The sequence below is a fragment of the Ursus arctos genome, unplaced genomic scaffold (genome assembly GCF_023065955.2).
Source record: "Ursus arctos isolate Adak ecotype North America unplaced genomic scaffold, UrsArc2.0 scaffold_11, whole genome shotgun sequence".
In the NCBI taxonomy this organism is placed as follows: Eukaryota; Metazoa; Chordata; class Mammalia; order Carnivora; family Ursidae; genus Ursus; species Ursus arctos.
This window is the reverse complement of record NW_026622775.1, coordinates 54,641,535-54,662,826: the sequence shown is the minus strand read 5'-3', so window position 1 is coordinate 54,662,826 and position 21,292 is coordinate 54,641,535. Positions and strand designations below refer to the sequence as shown.

At 36.6% G+C, this 21,292-nt stretch overlaps 1 protein-coding gene across 2 annotated transcripts in view; it reads left to right on the top strand.

Moving 5' to 3' along the window:
- The first annotated feature begins 5,952 nt into the window (after positions 1-5,952).
- DDX60 (DExD/H-box helicase 60) overlaps positions 5,953-21,292 on the top strand; it is a 102,227-nt gene continuing 86,887 nt past the window's right edge. The window contains exons 1-7 of one of the 2 annotated variants that reach the window (XM_026485638.4): positions 5,953-6,053; positions 6,150-6,386; positions 13,118-13,227; positions 13,356-13,419; positions 14,219-14,408; positions 15,717-16,058; positions 17,747-17,863. In XM_026485638.4, coding sequence (XP_026341423.1) covers positions 13,224-13,227; positions 13,356-13,419; positions 14,219-14,408; positions 15,717-16,058; positions 17,747-17,863 — 717 coding nt within the window. In that variant the 5' untranslated portion in view covers positions 5,953-6,053; positions 6,150-6,386; positions 13,118-13,223. Of the gene's footprint in view, positions 6,054-6,149; positions 6,413-13,117; positions 13,228-13,355; positions 13,420-14,218; positions 14,409-15,716; positions 16,059-17,746; positions 17,864-21,292 lie in introns of both variants that reach the window. The other variant, XM_026485639.4, reaches the window with a different exon arrangement.

Here is a 21,292-nt window from a genome sequence, read left to right as displayed (position 1 = left end):
GATGCTTTAATAACCTCCTCTCATGACTCCCAGAGTTTTTGGACCACCTATGATGTACATAAGTTGCCCACGGACCTCTGATACAAAATACTGCCCCTCCTCAGCTCTGTACTATGCACTATTAGAGTGGCATTTACTGAGCACACACCGGGATCTCCTGGAAGTAGAGAATTTTATAGACCCTGAGCATATGACCTTATGTACTCAATTGCCCATTGTGCTTTGGGTCATGGAAGCAATACCTCACAAACTTGGAATTGCAACCAAGGCTTCCTTGCAATAGGATGGAGCCAAACATGGGCTCTCTGGCACATTTCACTTGTACAAGTCCTCCTTATCTCTTTTCCTCAGTCTCTTGCCAGATGCCATTGTGTTGGAGGAGGTCACCCCTCTCCCAGACACTCTGACTACCTGGAGAACAAAATTGAGTGAACAGAATTGGGAATTTGCAGGTCTTATAGATGGACTCCACTACTGTATGTGATGGAGCTCAGTGGAATGCTGCCGCTTTCCCATCTTTTAACCAAGTTGTCCCTGCTAAAGGAGAAGACCCGAGAGTCAACATAATTGGCCAAACTTTAGATAGTTATCTCATCATGGATGCCTAGAGCAATAATTGGCCCCATCTATATATTTTTGCATGCTCTCAGGTGGTCTTAGAGTTTCTCCCTTTGATAGAGAACTCTGGAAATCTCTTGCTTCACAGATACACAAAATATAAATTAATGTAACAGGTATCTCTGAATATACTAAAGCCACAATACAACACCTCAATAGAACATTCATTATACATTTGGAGTTCCAGACATTACTGACAGTGACTGAAGACTCATTTCACTTCTTAGAAAGCACAGTGCTGGGCTCTTTAAAAAAAACATTCAGTGGAACTTCTACCTTCCTTTTATGCCCTTTCCAGTCGATTTAATTCATTTAATTCAGAAGTCCAATGAACTCTTCAAAGAGCTCTTATTTAATTACACAGTAGCAAATGGATTTCCCAGTGGGGTCCATTGCCATAGGCATTTATTAAACTAAATTCTTACCTCCTGGGGGCATGCACTTCCTCCATTAGTGCCACACAGATTCCTCAGCTGCGTTTGTTGGCCATCAAGAGGGGCACCTCTAAAATTTATGTTTTCAATGATCACCTGTCCATTTGGTTTTCTCCCTCATGGTCAGGTACCTACTTTGCTTCCTATGGAGGTATTTCTCCTCTTCCTTAAAGTCTCAGTCATCGACCACAGCATAAATTGATGTCAAGGCATTTTATTGTAAGACCTAAATTTTCATGTGCTGTTGTAAGGAAGCAAAAATTCTCCTCTACCCTCTTTGGGTCTCTGGCTGGGCCTAAGAATTAAACTGACGTAAGGCAGATTAACAGGAGAAAGGCATACAAATCTTACTGAATTTTTCCATGTACATGGAAACCTTCACAAGAGAGTAGAGACCCAAAGAAGTGACTAGAGCAGGAAGCTTTTATACCTTTTAGACAAACAAACAATAAATATGTCAAGAATTGACAAGTCAAGGTGTTTGGGCTATGGGTAATAAATGGTGAAAAAGTAACAAGGTTAATTTATACAGCCTTTCTGGCCCTAAATTTCTTTTGTCTGGTGATAAGGATATCTTCTTTCTTCCTGGTACTAGGAGATGGGGCAAGTACCTTTCACAGGGGATTTATCTCCTGCTTTCAGGGAAGAAGGGTGTGGGGGGAGGTCAGAGTGATCTTGCTTCTACTGTGCTCTCAACTCTTTCAGCTAACATATTCAGTATGCCAAAGCGCCGTATCTTTGGGTGTCATGTCCTGAACCTCATCACTATATTGACTTCTTTGTACCTCCAAGGGCTCCATGAGTTCCTCTACCGGGGCATATCTCCTCTCTTGCGGCCATATCTGGTGAGAAGGGCTCCCTACTTGGCTAGTTCCTCTATCAGCCAGAATAGCTGCATTTACCTAACAGTTTCACTTCCTTGTCAGCCACAAAATTATTTTATTTTATTTGTTCTTTTTTTAAGATTTATTTATTAGAGAGAGAGAGTGAGCATGGAGGGGCAGAGGGAGAGGAAGAGAGAGAGTCTCAAGCAGACTCTACACTCAGCATAGAACCTGATGCGGGGCTTGATTTCAAGACCCTCAGATCATGACCTGAGCCAAAATCAAGAGTCAGATGCTTAACCGACCGAGCCACTCAGAGGCCCCAGCCACCAAATTATTTAACAGAGGGACAGACTAGGGTCAGGAAGGAAATAGGCTGTTATAGTTACCCAGATGAGAAATGGTGTTGCTTACTCTAGCCTATGGAAAATGAGAGAAAGAAGAGCTCTCAGATTCTTTAAGTGTTAGCAGAGTTCCAGTTCACTAAGATTTGAGGAAGGTAAAGATGCGGCAATGATGCCCAGGCTTCTCACTTGAACAGTTGTTGGGTGATAATTTCACCAATTCTGATAGAGAAGGTAGGAAGAGAAATAGATTTGAAGAAGAATGCTGTAAACTAAAAGAAAAGAGGCTCTTTGGAAACGAGAGATTGGTTAAAAATCTTCCAAGTATTTCAGAGAGAGAGAGAAGTAATGGATCATGGACTAAACAAGCATTGTTATGTTTAGATTTGTCAATGACTGGATCATCATTGGTGATCTTTGACAGAGCAATTTCAGGGCACATCTGGACTAAAATGGCCTGAGGATTTGGAAGAGGGTGAAGAAGTATAGACCACTAAAGTGTAGATCACTACAGGGTACTGTGCCAAAAAGAGAAGGTGTGAAATACAGCAGGAGATGATTTTTGTTAGTATTTTAAATAGACCTGAGTCTATTAGTGGAATGAACAGTACATTTTAGTTGACTGGGTGAAGTTGTGGGTACATCGGTCTGAAGAAAACTGGACTGAGATGCTTAAGGAGGGAACTGAATCCAGATCGTAGAGGGTTAGTTACATTGGGTATGAGTGGTGCCTGGTGTGTTGGTCTCAGACTCCAAGCTGGGATGGTATATGGAGTTATCCTAAGGTTGAGAGGGAATTGAAAAAAGAGATATGTCATCAGAAAGAACTTGAGGGGCGCCTGGGTAGCACAGCGGTTAAGCGTCTGCCTTCGGCTCAGGGCGTGATCCCGGCATTCTGGGATCGAGCCCCACATCAGGTTCCTCTGCTATGAGCCTGGTTCTTCCTCTCCCACTCCCCCTGCTTGTGTTCCCTCTCTCACTGGCTGTCTCTATCTCTGTCAAATAAATAAATAAAATCTTTAAAAAAAAAAAAAGAAAGAACTTGAGAATATAAAGTGCTGTAGGATTGTAACCATCATTATAAAATATGCACAAGGCTTGGGAGTAAAAGTTAAATGCATCAGCTGTGTTTGTGAACAGTTTGATGGGGTACAAACTTGGTCATTTTCCTCAATATCCAGAAACAAACAAGCAAATATTTGAATTGTCCCAGATTATTCAATTGCAGGCACAATTGTAGAGGAAACTCAATAAGCTCAAGTGGTTGTACATGTTAATTAGGGGAAGGTTGAAGTGTTTATGTACAGGGTCATCCTGATAAGACAAAAATTCAGGAGTCCCAAGAAGCTTAAATGCAGGAAGTAAAAGGGAGGAGGTCTGAAAAGTAGAAATGTAGTTTGTGATTCTGTTTGTGATGATTAAGATTCTGGACAAAGTCCAGGGTGTGCCTGGGAGTAGATGGCAGTAGGTTGATGAAGTGGAAAAGAAAAACTGGAGTTTTTGTATGTTGCTTCAAAACACAGGGGTGGAAAATTGCAAATGATTGGGTCATGATTTATTGAGTTCTCACTTGATAAATTTAAAGACAATAAAAATCAAAGCAATGATAAAATATGTATGCTAAAAAACTTATCTCAATAATTTAACCAAAACAGAAAGCAAAGTGAAATCATTTGTCTATTAGTGAATGGCTTTCAGCTGTAGAATATGAAGAATTTGTCTGCGATCAATAGAGAAGACTGTAGGTAGACCTTTGGGTTAGACTAGATTTTGAATCTTGGCACCACTTATTAGTTGTGTTATCCCTCTAAGTCTTATTTATTTCATCTATAAAATGACAAAAATAATAGTGCACAGCTCATGAAATTGTTGTGAGAATTAATGTAAGAATAAATATAAAGATATTAGCATATTGCTTAGCACACAGTACCCTCCCCAGTTAATGTTGCCTCTTAAAACAAAGTCCATTATTTCTGCTCCTAGCAAATATGTTATTGCTTCCTTCCTTCCTTCCTTCCTTCCTTCCTTCCTTCCTTCCTTCCTTCCTTCCTTCCTTTCTTTCTTTTGCTATTAGTTTCTTATTATATAAGTTTACAGTAGTGGATCAGTTTTCTCTTGGTGCTGTAACAAATTACGACAAACTCAGTGTCTTGACACAACACAGTTCTTAATGTTCTGAAGGTCAGAAGTCCAAAATCAGTCTCAGGAGGTTAAAGTCAAGGTGTCAACAGGACTGTTTCCTTCTGGAGGCTCAATAAGAGAATCTATTCCTTGCCTTTACCCAGCTTCTAGAGATCACCTGACTTCTTAAACTGTGGGCCCTTCCTCCATCTTCAAAGCCAGCCGTATAGAGCTATCAGTTTGCCTTCTCTGACACTTTGCTCCTGCCTCCCTCTTTTAAGGACATTTGAACCCACCAGGGTTATTCTGCGTAATTCCTCAACTGAAAACCCTTCATTTAGTTCATTCTGCAAAGTATCTTTTGCTAGAGAATTTAACATGTTCACAGGTTGCAGGAATTAGAACACTGACTTCTTGGCAGGAGAAAGGAGGAGTATTACTATTATTAGAGATGTTAGTGAAGGACAGATATGAATATAGTATAATTTTAGACCAGTCATGTGTCAAGTTCCAAGCTTTTCAATTTTCTTTCTCCATTTCATCATCAACAAACACATCACAAATTTGTAAATAAGTGAATGAATGAATGGAAGCCTGATGGAAGTGAGAAATGTTCACCCTCTCCATCCCTACCTTTTTCTTTAACAACTTGACACTCCAATTTATGACCAGCAAATGTCATTCACTGCTCTGTTCTCTGTTTTCTTTTTTTTTTTTTTTTTTTTTTTTAAAGATTTTATTTATTTATTTGACAGAGATAGAGACAGCCAGCGAGAGAGGGAACACAAGCAGGGGGAGTGGGAGAGGAAGAAGCAGGCTCATAGAGGAGGAGCCTGATGTGGGGCTCGATCCCAGAACGCTGGGATCACGCCCTGAGCCGAAGGCAGACGCTTTAACCGCTGTGCCACCCAGGCGCCCCTGTTCTCTGTTTTCTTTGTGGAACACTGCCTGCACATCCGTTCTTTATTTTCTTTGCAGACAAAGCAGCCGTGGCTTCCTATTGTTGCTAAGAGTGCCCCAATCTACTGCCACTTCCGTTTGCCTCCTCCTAGAATTCCAATATATTTGCACATGAAATTAAGCACACTAAGAGACTAAAAAGAAAGAGAGGCTAGTGTCAAAACCCAAACTGCAGATATCAACAGGCAGAAATTTAGTGAAAATCACATTAAGGCAGAATTAAAAGTGAGCATGTTGCATTTTCAATTTGATTTTTGATGGTGTTCTTTGGCCCAGGAAAGCTCCACATATAGTTCACAAAGAACAGTAATCATCAGCTTCTCCTAATGGAAACTCCGAGTTCGTGTATTCTTCCATACTGTCTGTTTTTGTTTTTGCGTAAAGATGGAACTGCAAGACTCCACCTCTCAGGGTAGAACTTCAGATTCCACACTGTTACATTTCATCTGTTTCTAAACAGCTGCTTCTTGATTTTATGTTTAGAAGTCCCAGATTTCTCTGCCTCACTTTTGTCTACCTTATGTCCAAATTCAATTAAAAAAAAAATTTTTATTATGTTATGTTAGTCATCATACAGCCATCCTTAGTTTTTGACGTAGTGTTCCATGATTCATTATTTGCATATAACACCCAGTGCACCATGCAATACGTGCCCTCCTTACTCTACCCATCACCTGCCTATCCCAGTCCCCCACCCCCCTCCCCTCTGAAACCTTTCTCAGTTTGTTTCCCAGAGACCATAGTCTCCCCAGGTTCGTTCCCCCTTCTGTTTACCCCCCCTTCATTCTTCCCTTCCTTCTCCTACCAAATTCTAAAGCTTATGTGTTTTTTTTTTGCTATCTCTTAAGGCTCGGATTGAAGAGAAAGGTGCTAAAACTCGCTTTTCTGAAAACTGTTTTACCTATTTCCTGGAGGAAAATGAAACTTAGACGTCCTGAGAGGAGAAATGAAACCGAAACTCCCTTCCCGGGTATAAAAGGCTGGCTGAGGCGGCTCCGCTAGTCAGAAGCCCAGGTTCATCACCTCTCGGTCACTTCTTCCTGGCGGGCGGCAGGGACCTGTCAGCGGCTCTTCAGATGCAGCAGGTGGGGGCCGGACTTCGGGGTCTCAGGTGGGGAGTGCTCCGACGCAGGACGGGAGCTGGGGGGAGGAGGGAGGGGTCGGGGGTGGGGCCTGCGGACAGGGCTCCGAGAGGACAGGTATAACTAAGGGAGAGCCTCGGGGTGGAGATGTCCCGCGCGCGTTCAAGCTCTCTGGTTGCCGCGCGAGGCTGCCCGGGAACCGCTCTGGGCGCGCGGGGCTAGTGGTGCGGGCGCCACTACGCCCCCCTAAAACGGTGGTGGACGGGTCTCTTTGTTGGCCCCAGAAGGCAAGGCTTGGGAAGAGGCAGAGGAAAGGGACGCTGGTGAGAAGCGCCTGGGTCTGAAGTCTGAAGCAGAGGGTCGAGTGTTCAGGCAATTAAGGGGTCCTCTTGAAAGAAAGAGTGCTGGGGATCTGGGGCCTTGAGGAGAAACTAAGGAAGGTCGGATCTGAGCACAAACAATAAAATCTAGAAGTTGATAGCAGCAAGCAGCTTCCTCTTCCACGCAGAATCCTATGTCTAACTACAAACTTGCAGAATCAGAATCTGCAATATTCTGATTCTCACAGGTGATTTAATATCTCACAGGTGATTCCTACGTACCCCTACATTTCAGTGGCTTCATACAATAACTATTTCTTAAAAACAGTTAAAAGAATGTATTCATGGTCAAGGGGCACACATTAATTTTCTACTGCTGCTTGACCAATTATCATAAGCTTAGTGGCATAAGTCAATAAAAATTTATTATTTTATAAGTTTCCATGCATCGGAAGTCCAGGCACCGATTAACTGAATCCTTTTACTCAGCATCTCACCAGACTGAAATGAAGGTTGTTGCTGAGGCTGCCATCTTGTCCAGGCTCTGGATGCTCATTCAGGCTGTGGGAAGAATTCAATTCCTTGCAGCTACGGGATTGAGGTTCCTTGTTTTCTTGTTGGCTGTTGGCTGTGGGTTATGCTCAACCTTTAGATTCTACCCTCAGGTCCTAGCGGGGTGGCTCTCTCAAAACATGGTGGCTTTATGTCTCCAACGCTAGCAGGAGAATCTGTCTCTTGTTATGTTAGAGTCTTACATAATGTGACCTAATCAGGGAGAGACTATCTCATTCAATTCACCAATCTTGCCCACACTCAAGGGGAGGATATTATACAGGGCAGTGCACCAGGGTGGCTGGAGTCTTGGAGGCCATCTAGAATTCTGTCCATTGCTGGTCAGCTCTTCTCCAGACAGTGTTTCAGGAACTTGAGTTTTTCCATCAAGTGGTTCCATCATTCCCTGGGCCCTGTTCTCTGTACTGGGCTGTCTCTGCTCCAATAATCTATGATTTCTTTTTTACCCTTCTGTTCTTCCTTTTAAAGATTGTTTAAGCAGAATTCAAATAGGGTTCTGGCACTACTATGATTGGATGATATGTCTTTAAGATTTGTTATAACCTCTTTCATCCTCTTGTAATTTATTTATTAATAAATTAGGGTTTCCTCCTTTCCCTTTTCCATTTTTTGGTCTTGTAGAGATTCTCCTTTTCTTCCTGGTATCATTTAACAGTTTCCTCTAGCTTATAAATGTCTTGTCAATGAATTGTTCCTGCTAGAGTTTTGACCAAATTCAGGTTAAAAAAATTTTTTTTAGAATGAAGTATTTCAACAATGGTGTAGTTCTACATGGAAGTAGGTATTTGCCTGTATTTTTGTTGTGCTATCACCTAAAAATAGCAAGATCTATTAATTCATTAGAATTTGTAATATAAATATAAATGAAATTTCCCCATTTATATTATTTGGTACCCCATTTGTTCACAGTACCTATATAAGAAAGGCAGTTTAACTTCTTGATTCCAGAAACCCTTAATTTTTTTATATATCATCTTTAGATGCTGTCTCTGGACTTTCTGCTATGAAAAGGAAGGAACTTAATATACACTCTTCTTTTTCTACTATTCATCCCTTTCTGAACCTCCCAATTTGGTTATTATATTATTTTTATATTGTCAGGGTTTATCATAGTTTACAGTATTTTAAGACTTTATTCTTGTGATTTGTTTCTAGTTGAATCAAAAATGGAAAGCCAAGTAAACAAGCTACAAAATTATTTATTATGCTATTCATTGTAGATGCAATCTGTATGTTTGTCTTGGAAACGTAGTTATCGTTAAGACTGCCGTTTGAAGTTGATACTTTTCTAAATTCAAAGTATCATGGATCCTCCTGTTTTTCTTTATAGCTTCCTTTAATTTTTCTGGATCATATGTAGTTTCACTGTTTCTTGATTCCCCCATCCCCCTAATTTTTTGTACTGTCTCTTTAAATAAAATTATCATTTAAGATAGGTGGTTGGTGAAATTTCTGACTTCTTGAATGTCTGGTGATATTGTCTTTCTGCTCTCTTAGTGGATTGAAGGACTAGATATGGAATTCTAAGTTCAAAATATTTTCCCCTGGGAACTTTGCAAATTTTTTTTTTTTAATCAAAACATCCAATGACGCTCCTCTTTTTTTTTTTTCCAGTTCTATGTCCCAGGTACTATTTTCATCAATTTGTATACATCAGCTCATACATTTAAATAGCTAGAAAAGACAGCCGGAGGAAAGTAACATTATGGTCTGTCCCAATTTTATAGATGAATAGACTGAGATACAGAGAAAGTAAATAACTTGCGTAAGGTTATAAAAACTATAGTGTGTTTCAGAACTAGGATTAAAACCTAGGCATTCTGCCAATAGCGCCATGCCTTTAACCACTATATATATGGCCTCTCTGACTTATATTTCTTTGTAGCGTATCTCCATCTTTCTCTTTGCTCTTGGAGCTCTGCAATTTGAAGGTGCTATTTCCAAGTGTGTGTTTCTTTTTTGTCATTATTTCTTCTTAGTACTTGGAAAAACTTCAGTCTAAAAATGTGTACTTTTCTTTAACTGTGGTCTAATATTATTGTATGACTTTAAATATTATATCTTTGGTTATTTTTATCTCCACTCATTTTGAAATCTTAGTTTTCTCCTCCTAGAATTACTGTGGGATGAATGTAAACTTTTAAATCCATCCTCTGTATTTCTTAGTATTTTTTTTTTCTATTTTCTATCTCTTTGTTTTTTTCTTCTGTCTTCTAAATTCCCTGGAGGTGCCTAGGTGACTTCAGCTTAGGTCATGATCTCAGGGTCCTGGGGGAGTCTGCTTGTCCCTCTCCCTCTGCTCCTCCCCCCACTCATGCTCTGTCTGTCTCTCAAATACTAACTAACTAACTAACTAACTAACTAACTAACTAACTAACTCTTTAAAAAAAAAAAAAGAACTTTCCTGGGTTTTAGCTCTCCAATTTAAGATTTCAGCATGTCCATTTTATTTTTCTGCACATGATTTTTTTCTGAAATTATACTTTAAATTTTTATGAGCATTTACATTTTTTCCCTGTAGCAGTCTGTTATTGTTGTATTAGATAATATTGTAATTATTGGAATGCTAATTTGAACTTTCTAAAGGACTATTCTGTCCTTGAATCTTGTTTATTCATCTGGCTTCTTCTTAATACCCCCAAATGTCTATTGATTCTAATTTTTTAATTTATATTTATTCAGTGGTTATTATGATGGGTAGTTGGTTTTATTTTCCCTTGTGTGCCTCTCTCCCTTAAATGAGAAAGAACTGGGCGTAGTGATGTAAATTCTGTGTAAATGTTAAGTGGGGCATGAGTTCAGCGTGACGTCTTACAGGGAGTTTCCTACAGGATATGTGAGAGGAGAGTAGGCATGCAGGCTGTGGAACCTCTTAATTGTCAAATTGAGAAGGGTTTTATTCTGCTACCATGGCTCTTGTTAAAAAGTTGTAGTGTCCAATAATAGGCACACATGTCTAATTGGTAATTGTTATTTAATTTAAAAATGATGTTATTTCTTTCAATGTATGTGTATTCTATTTTCAGATGATTTTGTTAGGACTTACTAATTTTTTTTAAAGACTTTATTCATTTATTTGACAGAGAGACAGCCAGCGAGAGAGGGAACACAAGCAAGGGCAGTGGGAGAGGACGAAGCAGGCTCCCAGTGGAGGAGTCTGATGCAAGGCTAGATCCCAGAACGCCGGGATCATGCTCTGAGCCCAAGGCAGACGCTTAACGACTGCACTACCCAGGCACCCCAAGGACTTATTAATTTGTTTGGCACTAACTACTTAATAAATAAACTATTAGGTATTTATTTTGTCCTAGGAGTACCATAAAAAAATTCCTGAGACATTCAGGACACTGTGAACATCTGGGAATCTATGAATTACCTTGTTTCTTCATATTTCATTAAGTCTGACCCTACCTTTTCTGGAGCTCTCCCTTCTGTAAGATACTCGGGGTTAATTTTCTCCTTTTACTCAGTTCTCACTGACTCATCTTTTCTGTTTGAGCTTGGTACAGTTTGGAGAACTGAAAGAAGAAAATATGGCTAATGTGCCATTAGTGAGGTTGAGGATTGCATGAATTGGATGGCAGAGGGTTTTCAGAAAATTTTCTAAACTTCTTCCTTGGGCAAAAGCCCCTTATAATCTGGGCTACACCTACTTTTCCTGTCGCATTTCCAATCAAGTCATTCTGTTTTATGCCATGTGAAACAGTCTGGAATCAAACTTGTCATGTGGTTTCATATCTCTGTGCATTAAACCAGTGCTATGTTGCTGTCTGAAATGTGATCTTCTATGTCCCTTACTTTCTCCAAAATGTTTCCATAATTTTTCCACATCTTTTCAATGTGTCCTTTAAACCTCAGAACACAGGACAGTCCAGTTGATTGAAGAACTCTTTCAATTCTCCAATAGCTTCCTGTACCATTTCTGCTGGATCCCTCAGCACATTATACTTTTTGATGTAATTCTCTTTAAACCATTATCAGATTGTAAGGGCCATGTTTTATGCATATTTGCATATGTTGCAGCAAGTTACAATGCTTGGTGAGGAGTAGATGCTCTATATGTCTGAAAGAAAGGTAGAATAGCTAGGAAAAGTTAGGCTTTTGCCCATCTTCATTAAGTGTTTCCTAAACATTCTGTTCTAGCCCACAGTAGTTTCTTCTTTCTTCAAGCTTACTCATGTTTATAGTCCTAAACTTCCTTGCATTGTTATTTTAATATTTAGTATCAAAATGTTCCTCACCGTTATATGTTCCTTAATGTCATATAATATGGATATCTATCAGTCTATCTCTCCATCCATCCATCCATCCATCCATCCATCCATCCATCTATCAAGTTGCACTGCCCTAACACACTGTATGGCATATTTGAGGAATGTCTCAATATTTGTTTTTTCTGACAGAATGCTCAAGTGCATTTTCTTCTGCCTCTTTGACAGTTCTTTCTCAGTTACCTTTGCAGATGCTTCCTCTTCTGTGTTGGCATTTATTATATATTAGTGATCTTCAAAACTGGATTTTCAGTCCTTTTTTCTTCTTCCATGATATTGTGTCTCTCTGTCCAAACAAGCTCATCTATATCAATGGCCTTGTTTGCAATAATATTAAAATTATTCACATATTCAAGTCTAGCCCAGACCTTGTGCTTGACCTCTAGACCTGTATATATTTTTTAAAAGATTTTATTTATTATGTCAGAGAGAGGGAGGGAGCACACAAGTAGGGGGAACAGTAGGCAGAGGGAGAAGCAGGTTCCCCACTGAGCAAGGAGCCCGATGTGTGACTTGATCCCAGGACCCTGGGATCATGACCTGAGCCAAAGGCAGATGCTTAACCGACTGAGCCACCCAGGTGTCCCATAGACCTGTATATTTAATTACTCAGGTGACATATCCTATAATAGGTCTTGAAATCAAGTCAAACTCAGACTGACCACAAATTTGAATTCATGATCTTTCCCTGAAATGTGGTCTTGTTCCAAGGTTTCCTGCCCAGGGAATGTCCTAGTCCTCCATCCTGTTGCATCAGGTAGAATCCTAAGAATCATCCTTGACAACCCTTAATCTCCCCTCTTCTCCATCCATATCAGATCCATTACCAAATTATGTCAAACTTATCTTCTAAATATTTAATATCCATAAGTGCCCCAAACTACCAACAAACTATATTACATCACACTATGATCTTTAACCTTCCGAACAATGGTTTTTCTCTCTACTCTAGTAACAGGAACTTTGCTCCCATCTGATCCCTTCTCTCTCCTATAGCCAGAGTAATCTTTCAGAATGTAATGCCACTCATGACACTACCTGCTTAAAATCCATCAATGGATTTTAGGATAAAAACATGCCCTCAAAGGCTCTGCATACTCTGATATTTCTGGAACCCTCTAGCACAGCTAGCTCGTCCCTCACTGATTCCATTCTAGCCTTTCTGGCTTCTATTTTGACTCTAGTACTACCCACAGTCCTTCACGCCACAAGACTTTTGTACATGGTATTTTGATATTCCCTCTGCCTGGAATGCTACTGTCCCCTACTCTTTTGTTTAGTTAATTCTTGTTTCATTCTTCAGAAATCAGCTCAAGCATTACTTTGTTAGGGACGCTTCCTCTATTCTCTTTGACTTTGTCACATTTGTAATTTTCCATTATTTATATAATTATCTGATTAATATTTATTTTTCCTGATGGAGTTTAAGCTCTGTGAGAACTGACAGCATGTTGCCTTTTGTTCATTCTTGTATTCTCACTGCCTGATGTTTTGCTTAATATACAGTAATTATTCAATACTATTTGTTGATGGAATAAATGAATTTCTAATTTTTCTTCTTTCTTTGTAGGTCTGTCATTTTCATTAATAACTGCTGCTTTGAGGTACCAAAGTGAAGGATATTTGCTATATTTGATATTTTCCAGTTCAGGTTCGAAGCCCAGGTAGCAGCAAGAATGGGTAATTTTCAATTTAAAATTTTTATAAATTATAAGATAATCTTTAAGCTACGCAGATTTAATAGAATTAAAATAACTTTATTGTTATTTCTTTTTAAATAATAAATAATCTTTTTTCTTCATGTTTAGAAGAACACATGATGATTTTAGAGAGAATGTCACAGCTAATTTTGAGTGCAGTGCCAAAAGCTGAGTGAGTATTGTCATAAGAAATAAAGAGATGTATAATTCAATATCATATTTCCTGTATATCTATTTGACCTTAAAGTAATGACTGCCTAAAAAAAGTAATGTCTATCTATCTCAGTATATATTATAATACATTATATGTGTAATTATATATATATATACACACACACATATATATGATTGTTTAACACAGAACTTTTAGATCTGTTTGATGGTGAATGGACAGTTTTCTCTTGCTTTATTTGTACACAGCTGTCAATGAACCCATTGTTTTTTTTAATAATAATTTTTTATTATGTTATGTTGGTCACCATACAGTATATCCTTAGTTTTTGATGTAGTGTTCCATGATTCATTATTTGCATGTAACACCCAGTGCTCCATGCAATATGTGCCCTCGTTAATACCCATCACCAGCCTATCCCAATTGAACCTATTGTATTATAAAGAAATAAGATTGATTAAGCGGGAAGCATTTAATACAGGTCTGTATCCAGAATAGAGGTGCTAAATTCCTGATTCCAATCCAGATCCTGACATGTGGTCTTACGTAATTTGCTCTATCTCTTTGAGCCTCAGTTTCTGTATCTATAGAATGGGAATGATCCTGCCTTCTTCCTATGAAGGACAGTCATGCATATGGATGTCTTGAAAAGTCTTAGCATAGAGCCTGACATAAAATAATTACTCAGCAAATCGCTTGCTGGTGATAGTGATAATGGATAATAACAACAATGCTACTGCCTTTTTATGGGACTTATTTAGTCAATATGTAATTTTTGTTTTTACTGTTTTCATTTTAGATATTCCAGTTTATTCAATGATTTTGTTGAATCTGAATTTTTTCTGATTGATGGAGATTCATTACTTGCTACATGTATATGTGAGAAATCATTAAAATCGGGGCAGGAGCTCCACTTCTTTTATCTGGTTGAATGCTATCTTATGGATCTTATCAATAAAGGAGGACAATTTGCCATAGTTTTCTTCCAGGTAACATGAGACAGTAGAGTTCTTTACTATGATTTACGAACTAAAACCAAAATTCCTTACTATTTTATAATTTTTTTCCTTATTACAAAGTTAAGTACATTAAGAATTCAGAAAATTTTAAGGGAAGAACAGAAAAAAATACTCATAATCCCAGTATTCAGAAATTACCATATTTAAGATTATATTTTAGGGATGCCTGGGTGGCTCAGTCAGTGAAGCATCTGCCTTTGGCTCTGATCATGATCCCAGGGTCCTGGGCTTGAGTGCCACGTTGGGATCCTTGCTCGTTGGGGAGCCTGCTTCTCCCTCTCCCTCTGCTCCCCCTGCTTGTGCTCTCTCGCTCTCTCTCTGTCAAATAAATAAATAAAATCTTTAAAAAAAAAGTATATTTTATTTTCAATAATTAAACTTCATTTAAGGACATACAGGATCAAGAAGGAGGATGAGAAATCCTCTCAATGGAAGCTCAGTTGATCTCTGGATTCTACTTCTCCAACTCTGAGAACTGCTTCTGTCTTCAGAACTCAGCAATTTATTTGACCCCAGAAAAATATCAAACTCATTAATACTGCTTTGTTTATTATTTGCTCTATAGTAAATACTTCTAAGGAAATATGTTTGGTCTTCCTTTTCCAATTATGAGTATAATTAGTAAAATATGAACAGTTTCAAATACAGATAGGTATAACCACTACCACCCCTTCCTTATCCTGTCCCTAAAGGTAACCAGTGTGTTACTCTCAAGGATCTTGGCGTGTATTTGTTCAGTCACTTTGCAGTCTACATTATTGCTAGATTTTTTAATATTGCTGACTTCTTGCAAGCCATGTTTTGAATAAAGAGCCAGGATTCTAGTCTAATGTTTACAGTCTAGTTGGCTGCACTAATTCTGATCTGTTGAGAAAGACCTCTGCTGCTTCAGGAGGATCGTACTAAATTGGGACAGTCCCCTCAAAGTGATTCACCTTGGCTTCCTGTTGTGGATTATTTATATCCACCATTTGCTTTTGCATATTTTCCTGTCCTTTTTCTTTTGGAAGTGATATTGGAGAGGAAAAGAATTAGAATAAGAAGGGAAAGTATGATAAACCACTATTATGCCTGCTTAAATGGGATGTATGTATTTAAATCCAAATTATAATTTATGGTTTGTATTTGTTAAATGACAGGCAAGGTTTAAGGGTCTATTCCCTGACTATAAAGCAGAACAAAACTGTGTTGGAATATATTTCTTTAATGATTTTAATGATATATGTAAACAAATTAAATGATAATTTCAAAAGAATATACTTTATCTCATCCCTATAGGATGCTGAGTATGCATATTTCAACTTCCCTGAACTTCTTCCTTTGAGAACTGCTTTAATTCTTCATCTTCAGCATAATACCACCATTGATGTTCGAACAAAATTTTCTGGATGCCTGTCACAGGAGTGGGAAATTTTCTTGGAAGACAGTTACCCATATTACCTGATAGTTGCAGATGAAGGACTGACCCATCTGCAAACATACCTTTTCAACTTTTTAATTACTCAGTCTTGGGCAATGAAAGTCAACATCGTGCTTTCCTCAGGGCAAACATCTGACATTCTTCGACTTTATGCGTACCTTATGCCAAGCATGTATAAAAACCAAAAATTTTTCAAAGAGGTAATTGATATCTAAAGACAAATTTCTTCTAGAATTTTACAAAATTTTCCATGTTACTTGACTTAGTTTTATTTCCGCCACTTCTATGGAAATTATCATAGGTTTAACACAGAAGTCTAGAAAATTAATAATAAGGATAATACAAATGCAGCCATAGGTTCAGAACTTGTAATAACAACAGTGATTGGTACTTCTCATGAGTAATTTTTTAAAACCTTTACAATAGCCCTTTAAGTTAGATGTTAATATCATCTGTGTTTTGCCAATGAGGAAATAGATACTTGAATAAGTAATTTGCTCATCATCAACACTAAATGAATAATAGAGCATGAATTTGAAAAGAAGCAGTCTGACTCCAGCCCTTATGTGCCTAAGTACTATGTGATATACTGCCTCTAAGTTAATGAAGGCCAGAAATGCATTAAATTGGAGGGAAAAACTTAGGCCTCTTTTGCTGAGACATACTAGTGAAATGATCGTTAATATAGTAGTTTTAATAAGAAAACAATGGAGAAGGGTGATGAGGAAGGAAGTAAGTGAAATGTTTATTTCCTAATATTAAATCAGTAATACAACTTTCAAAGTATTTAGAACTTAATTCCTTGCTTGATCTTATTCTTTTACTGTATTGGTATACTTGACAATTACTGTATTGAACTTTTCGGAATTAAAAATGCATACTGATATTATAAATAAATCTAGTTTCTATTCAATTTTCACTACTTATAGTGAATTACAAATATGAAGATAATGCTGTATTTCATCAAAATGATTTTGAGTCAGTTAACATTCTTTACTCTGAGAATAGTGTCATACCCCTCGTGATATTTGGAGACATCCAGATGGTTGTCATGAAATCTGATAAGATAATTTATTTTGCTTTAGTTAGAACTCCAGTCATTAAACTCTTTCCAACTCTAGTTGCCTGCTGTGAGTAGGAACAGCCCTGGGATTTTTATTTTGGGAAGAGGTACTATAATCACTTTATCTCATTTTATTCTGTTAGAGCAATTTCTGAACTGAGTTTGAAGGATACCTTACAAACATCCTTCCCAATCTCTCCTTAAGGTTTTTTTTTTAAGTGTTAGATTTTATTTCTAGTATAATAATATATTTCCTACTTTATTGAACACTCATTTTAAAGAAGTTATTTTATCTCTTTGAGGAATATGTGAGATGAAAATAAAAATGCAGTGTATGTTGATAATGGTTGTTGCCGGATGATAGGTACCTGGGGGGAGATTATGCTATTGCTTATTTATGTGTGTGTTTGAAATTTTTCATGATAAAATATAATGTATTAACTGGGCACACTCTTCTTTTTGAGATGTTGGAAATATTCTAAAATTAAATTATAGTGGTGGCTGCACAACTCTGTAACTTTACCAAAAGCCATTGAATTGTCCCCTTAAAAAGTGAGTGAATTTTATGTTATGTTAATTATACTTTTCATGAAGTTGTTAAAAAAATGCACTAAATTCCCAGACAAAAATTAATTCAGCGAAAACATGATAGTGCTGCTTGGCAGGCTTTAAAAGCATTGTTGATGACCTGTAGTTATATTAGTGTATTTTTTTAACTAGGAAATATATTTTAATAATTATATCTTCAATATATGATTTTCTGTAGTTGGAAAGTGATTAGATATTTAACTATGACAATTTATGTGACTTGCCTTCCTTTTACAGAATAAAGAGAAGATTGAGAGTGCTTATAAAACCCTGATTAAACAATTGGAAGAATGTAGAACTTTGGCACTAGAATTTCTTTTTGGAAATTTAAATTGGAAAAATATGATGGAAGAGGTACTGAAACTTTAAAACACCTTTTTATTTGAATTGATTTTTTGATTATAAAAATGTTGCAAAAATAATACTGACTTCCTATAGACTTCTCATCCACATTCCCCTAATATTAGCATCTGATGTAACCATGGTACATTTTTCAAAACCAGGAAATGGACCTCAGTATAATACTATTAACCAAGCTTTGGACATTATTTGAGTTTCACTTACTTTTCCACAAATGTCCTTTTTCTGTTCCAGGATTCTGTCCAGGGTCCCACATCCATTAGTTATTTCTCTCTAGTCTCCTCCAATCTGTAGTAGTTTCTCAGTATTTCTTTGTCTTTTGTGAACTTGACGTTTTGGAAAGGTATTGATTATTTATTTATTTATTTATTTATTTTTAATATCCCTCAAATTGAGCTTATCTCATGTTTTCTCATGATTGGAATGAGGTTATGTATTTTTGGCAAGAATGCCAATTAGTTGGTGTTGTGTACAGTATATCAAAGGGTTCATGATGTTAATATGTCTTAACACTGGTTAAGCTGGTGCCTTCCAGCCTTCTCCACCATAAAGTTACTATCTTTCCTGACTATGCAAATCCTGTTTTTTTTCTCAGACTTTTGCCAATTAATTTTAGAAGCCATCAATGAATCTTGTCTGCAACAGTTATTGCTAGATCTGTTTGCCTAATGGTTATTTTCTATTTCACTTTTTCCTCTGCTTTTCTTAACTTGGAGTTCTGCTGTAAGGGAGAGCTCCTGTATCTCTGACCTTTACTTGTTTATTTATTTATATCAGCATGGATTAGTGGATATTTTATATTATAGATTAAAGTCCAATATTCCAATTGTTTTGGTACTCAGATTGTTCTCGTTTGAACATTAGAGACTCCTTCAGGTTTGCAGCTGTGTTCTTTTGCAAGCCCCACCCCTCTGCCCATCCTTTTTCTCTTCTAAAACCAGTTTGTTGAGATTTGATGACATACCTTGTGGTGATGGTTACACAGATGTATATTTATCTTCAAAAACATCAGGCCCTTTCTTTTTGAGCACTGTTTTACTTTTTGAAACCACAAGGTGTTCCATACTCATCTTGTATTTTCTCTACCTCAATCTTGAAATCTACCGCTTCTCCAAGGAGTTGTGGTTGCTTTTTTTTGGAAAACAGCATTTATTTATTTATTTATTTATTTATTTATTTATTTATTTATTTTTTACTTAATATAAGCCAATCAATAAGTCAATGATTTTAATTTTTTTTGTCTTTTTAAATGTTTCACATAAACTGTTGAACAACTAAAATTATTTATATACAACTGTGACACAGAAGTAATGAGATGATTAAAATATTCTTAATGAGTTTGCATTTTCCAATTGTTTGACTTGATGTAGCAATACATATTTATGATTTTAATTATTGTTTAGGCCTCAGAAAATGTCTGTTTTTTAAAGATCAGCAGGGTTCATGAGAGAGTTGATAATGTTGACTTGTTGACTTCTTGATTCTTTTCTTTTTATTATAATATTTTTTTATTATGTTAGTCACCATACAGTACATCCCTGGTTTTTGATGTAAAGTTCCAAAACAGCATTTAAAGCCAAGATCTGGGAACTAAGTTTGTTCATTTCTACTGGGGCGTCATTGCTATGAAGACTTTTCGGCAGACACAGCTAGGAAATATATGTATGTATGCTAAGCCATGCATATACATCTGTCTATTTTTTAATCTATCATCTATCTTAAATATCATACATTCATACTGATAACTTACACTCGAATCCAACTTCATATCCTTCATTTTACCCCTCCCTTTTCCTTATTTGTGATTTCTTTCTCCAATTATGAGAAATTCAGCTCTCATTACGTACAATATATTCACTATTTTTTCATTTCTAGTATATACACAAAGTAGTTTTAGAATTGCTAACGATATCTTGTAAGAAATACATTTACTAAATGGATTACAGGATTTATGTGCAGTTCTTTTTATCTTTAGTCATAGAATATGTAAAATACTGCTTTCCAAACTTATTCAGGTTAGTTCTTTTCTTGCACACCCCCTTCAGTTTGGTTGCTATTCATTACTAATACAGTTGGGTTCATTGGTTAGTGTTTGTTTTTCACTTTGGGTCCCTGCCACCCATTTCCAGATTGTTTTTAATTATCTGTTTATTTTGAAGGGTATATGAAAGGTATAGGAAACGTACTTATGATTCTAAGAATCAGAGATATACAAAAAGATGCTCAAAGAAGTGACACTTTGTTCTTACCCTGCTACTCTGATTCCATTCTCCTCTATGGTTACCCCTTTCCCAAATACTTTCTGTAGGTAATTTGTCTCTTTAGTTTCAGGTTTATCCTTCTTGCATTATTATTGTTATTATTTTTTTGCACAAAAAGGCAGACATGTGTATTTTCTTATCATCTTTCTTAAATAAAGGAACACATATTGTAGATATTTTTCAGTACTTTCTTTTTATACTTAACAGCATGTTTAGAACTCATTTTAAAGCAATTTGTAGATATCTTCCTCATTATATTATATAGCTACATAGCACTCCATCATGCGGATGTACTATAATTTGTTTAACCAATTTCCTACTATGGAATTTATATTTGTTTTCAACATTTTGCAATTATAATCAATGATGTAATAAATAATGATTTGTAGTATGTGCAATTTTGTATTATTGGAGGTATAGCCTCAGAGTAGATTTTAAAAATAGAAACAGTGAGTCAAAAGATAAGTGCATATGTTGCTTACTTAGGTTTTGTCAGTTTTCTTTCTAGAAGAATTATATCATTTCTTTTGTCTTTCAATTTTAAGTGTTCTCTCTATATCACAGATATTAGAACTTTGTGATATATTTTACGAATATTTTCTTCCAACTTGTCAGTTGTCTTTTGACTTTATGATTTTTTGTTGTGTACATTTTTAAAATTTTAATGTCAAATTTATTAATCTTTTTTGTTTCGTTGTTGCCTCTAGATTTTGAGACCCAGTTAGAAAGCCTTTCCCTACATACATTAAGGTTAAGAAGAGGATTTGCCTTTGGTTTCTTCTTGTACTTACAATTTTTTAAAATTTAGATTCCTCATCTATTTGCAATTCATTCTTGTAGACAGTGTGAGATATGGATATAATTTTTATTTTTTTCAAAGGGATGCTCAGTGGCATTTATTAAAAAGTCCATTTTTTATCCCAGTGATTTCAGGTGCCACATTATCTTTAAATTTCTATATGTATTTGGAAATAAATCTGGACTTTCTACTCTGTTCCTCTGATTTATTTGCAAATTTTACAGTCTTTTGATTATAAAGACTTAATAGGTTTTTTAATGTATTATTTAGCTAGGTTTTCCATGTATAGTTTTTCTCTTACAGCCATCTTGCATTTTTATTTTTCCATATGAACTTTTGTTATCAAAATGTCTAAGTTAAAAA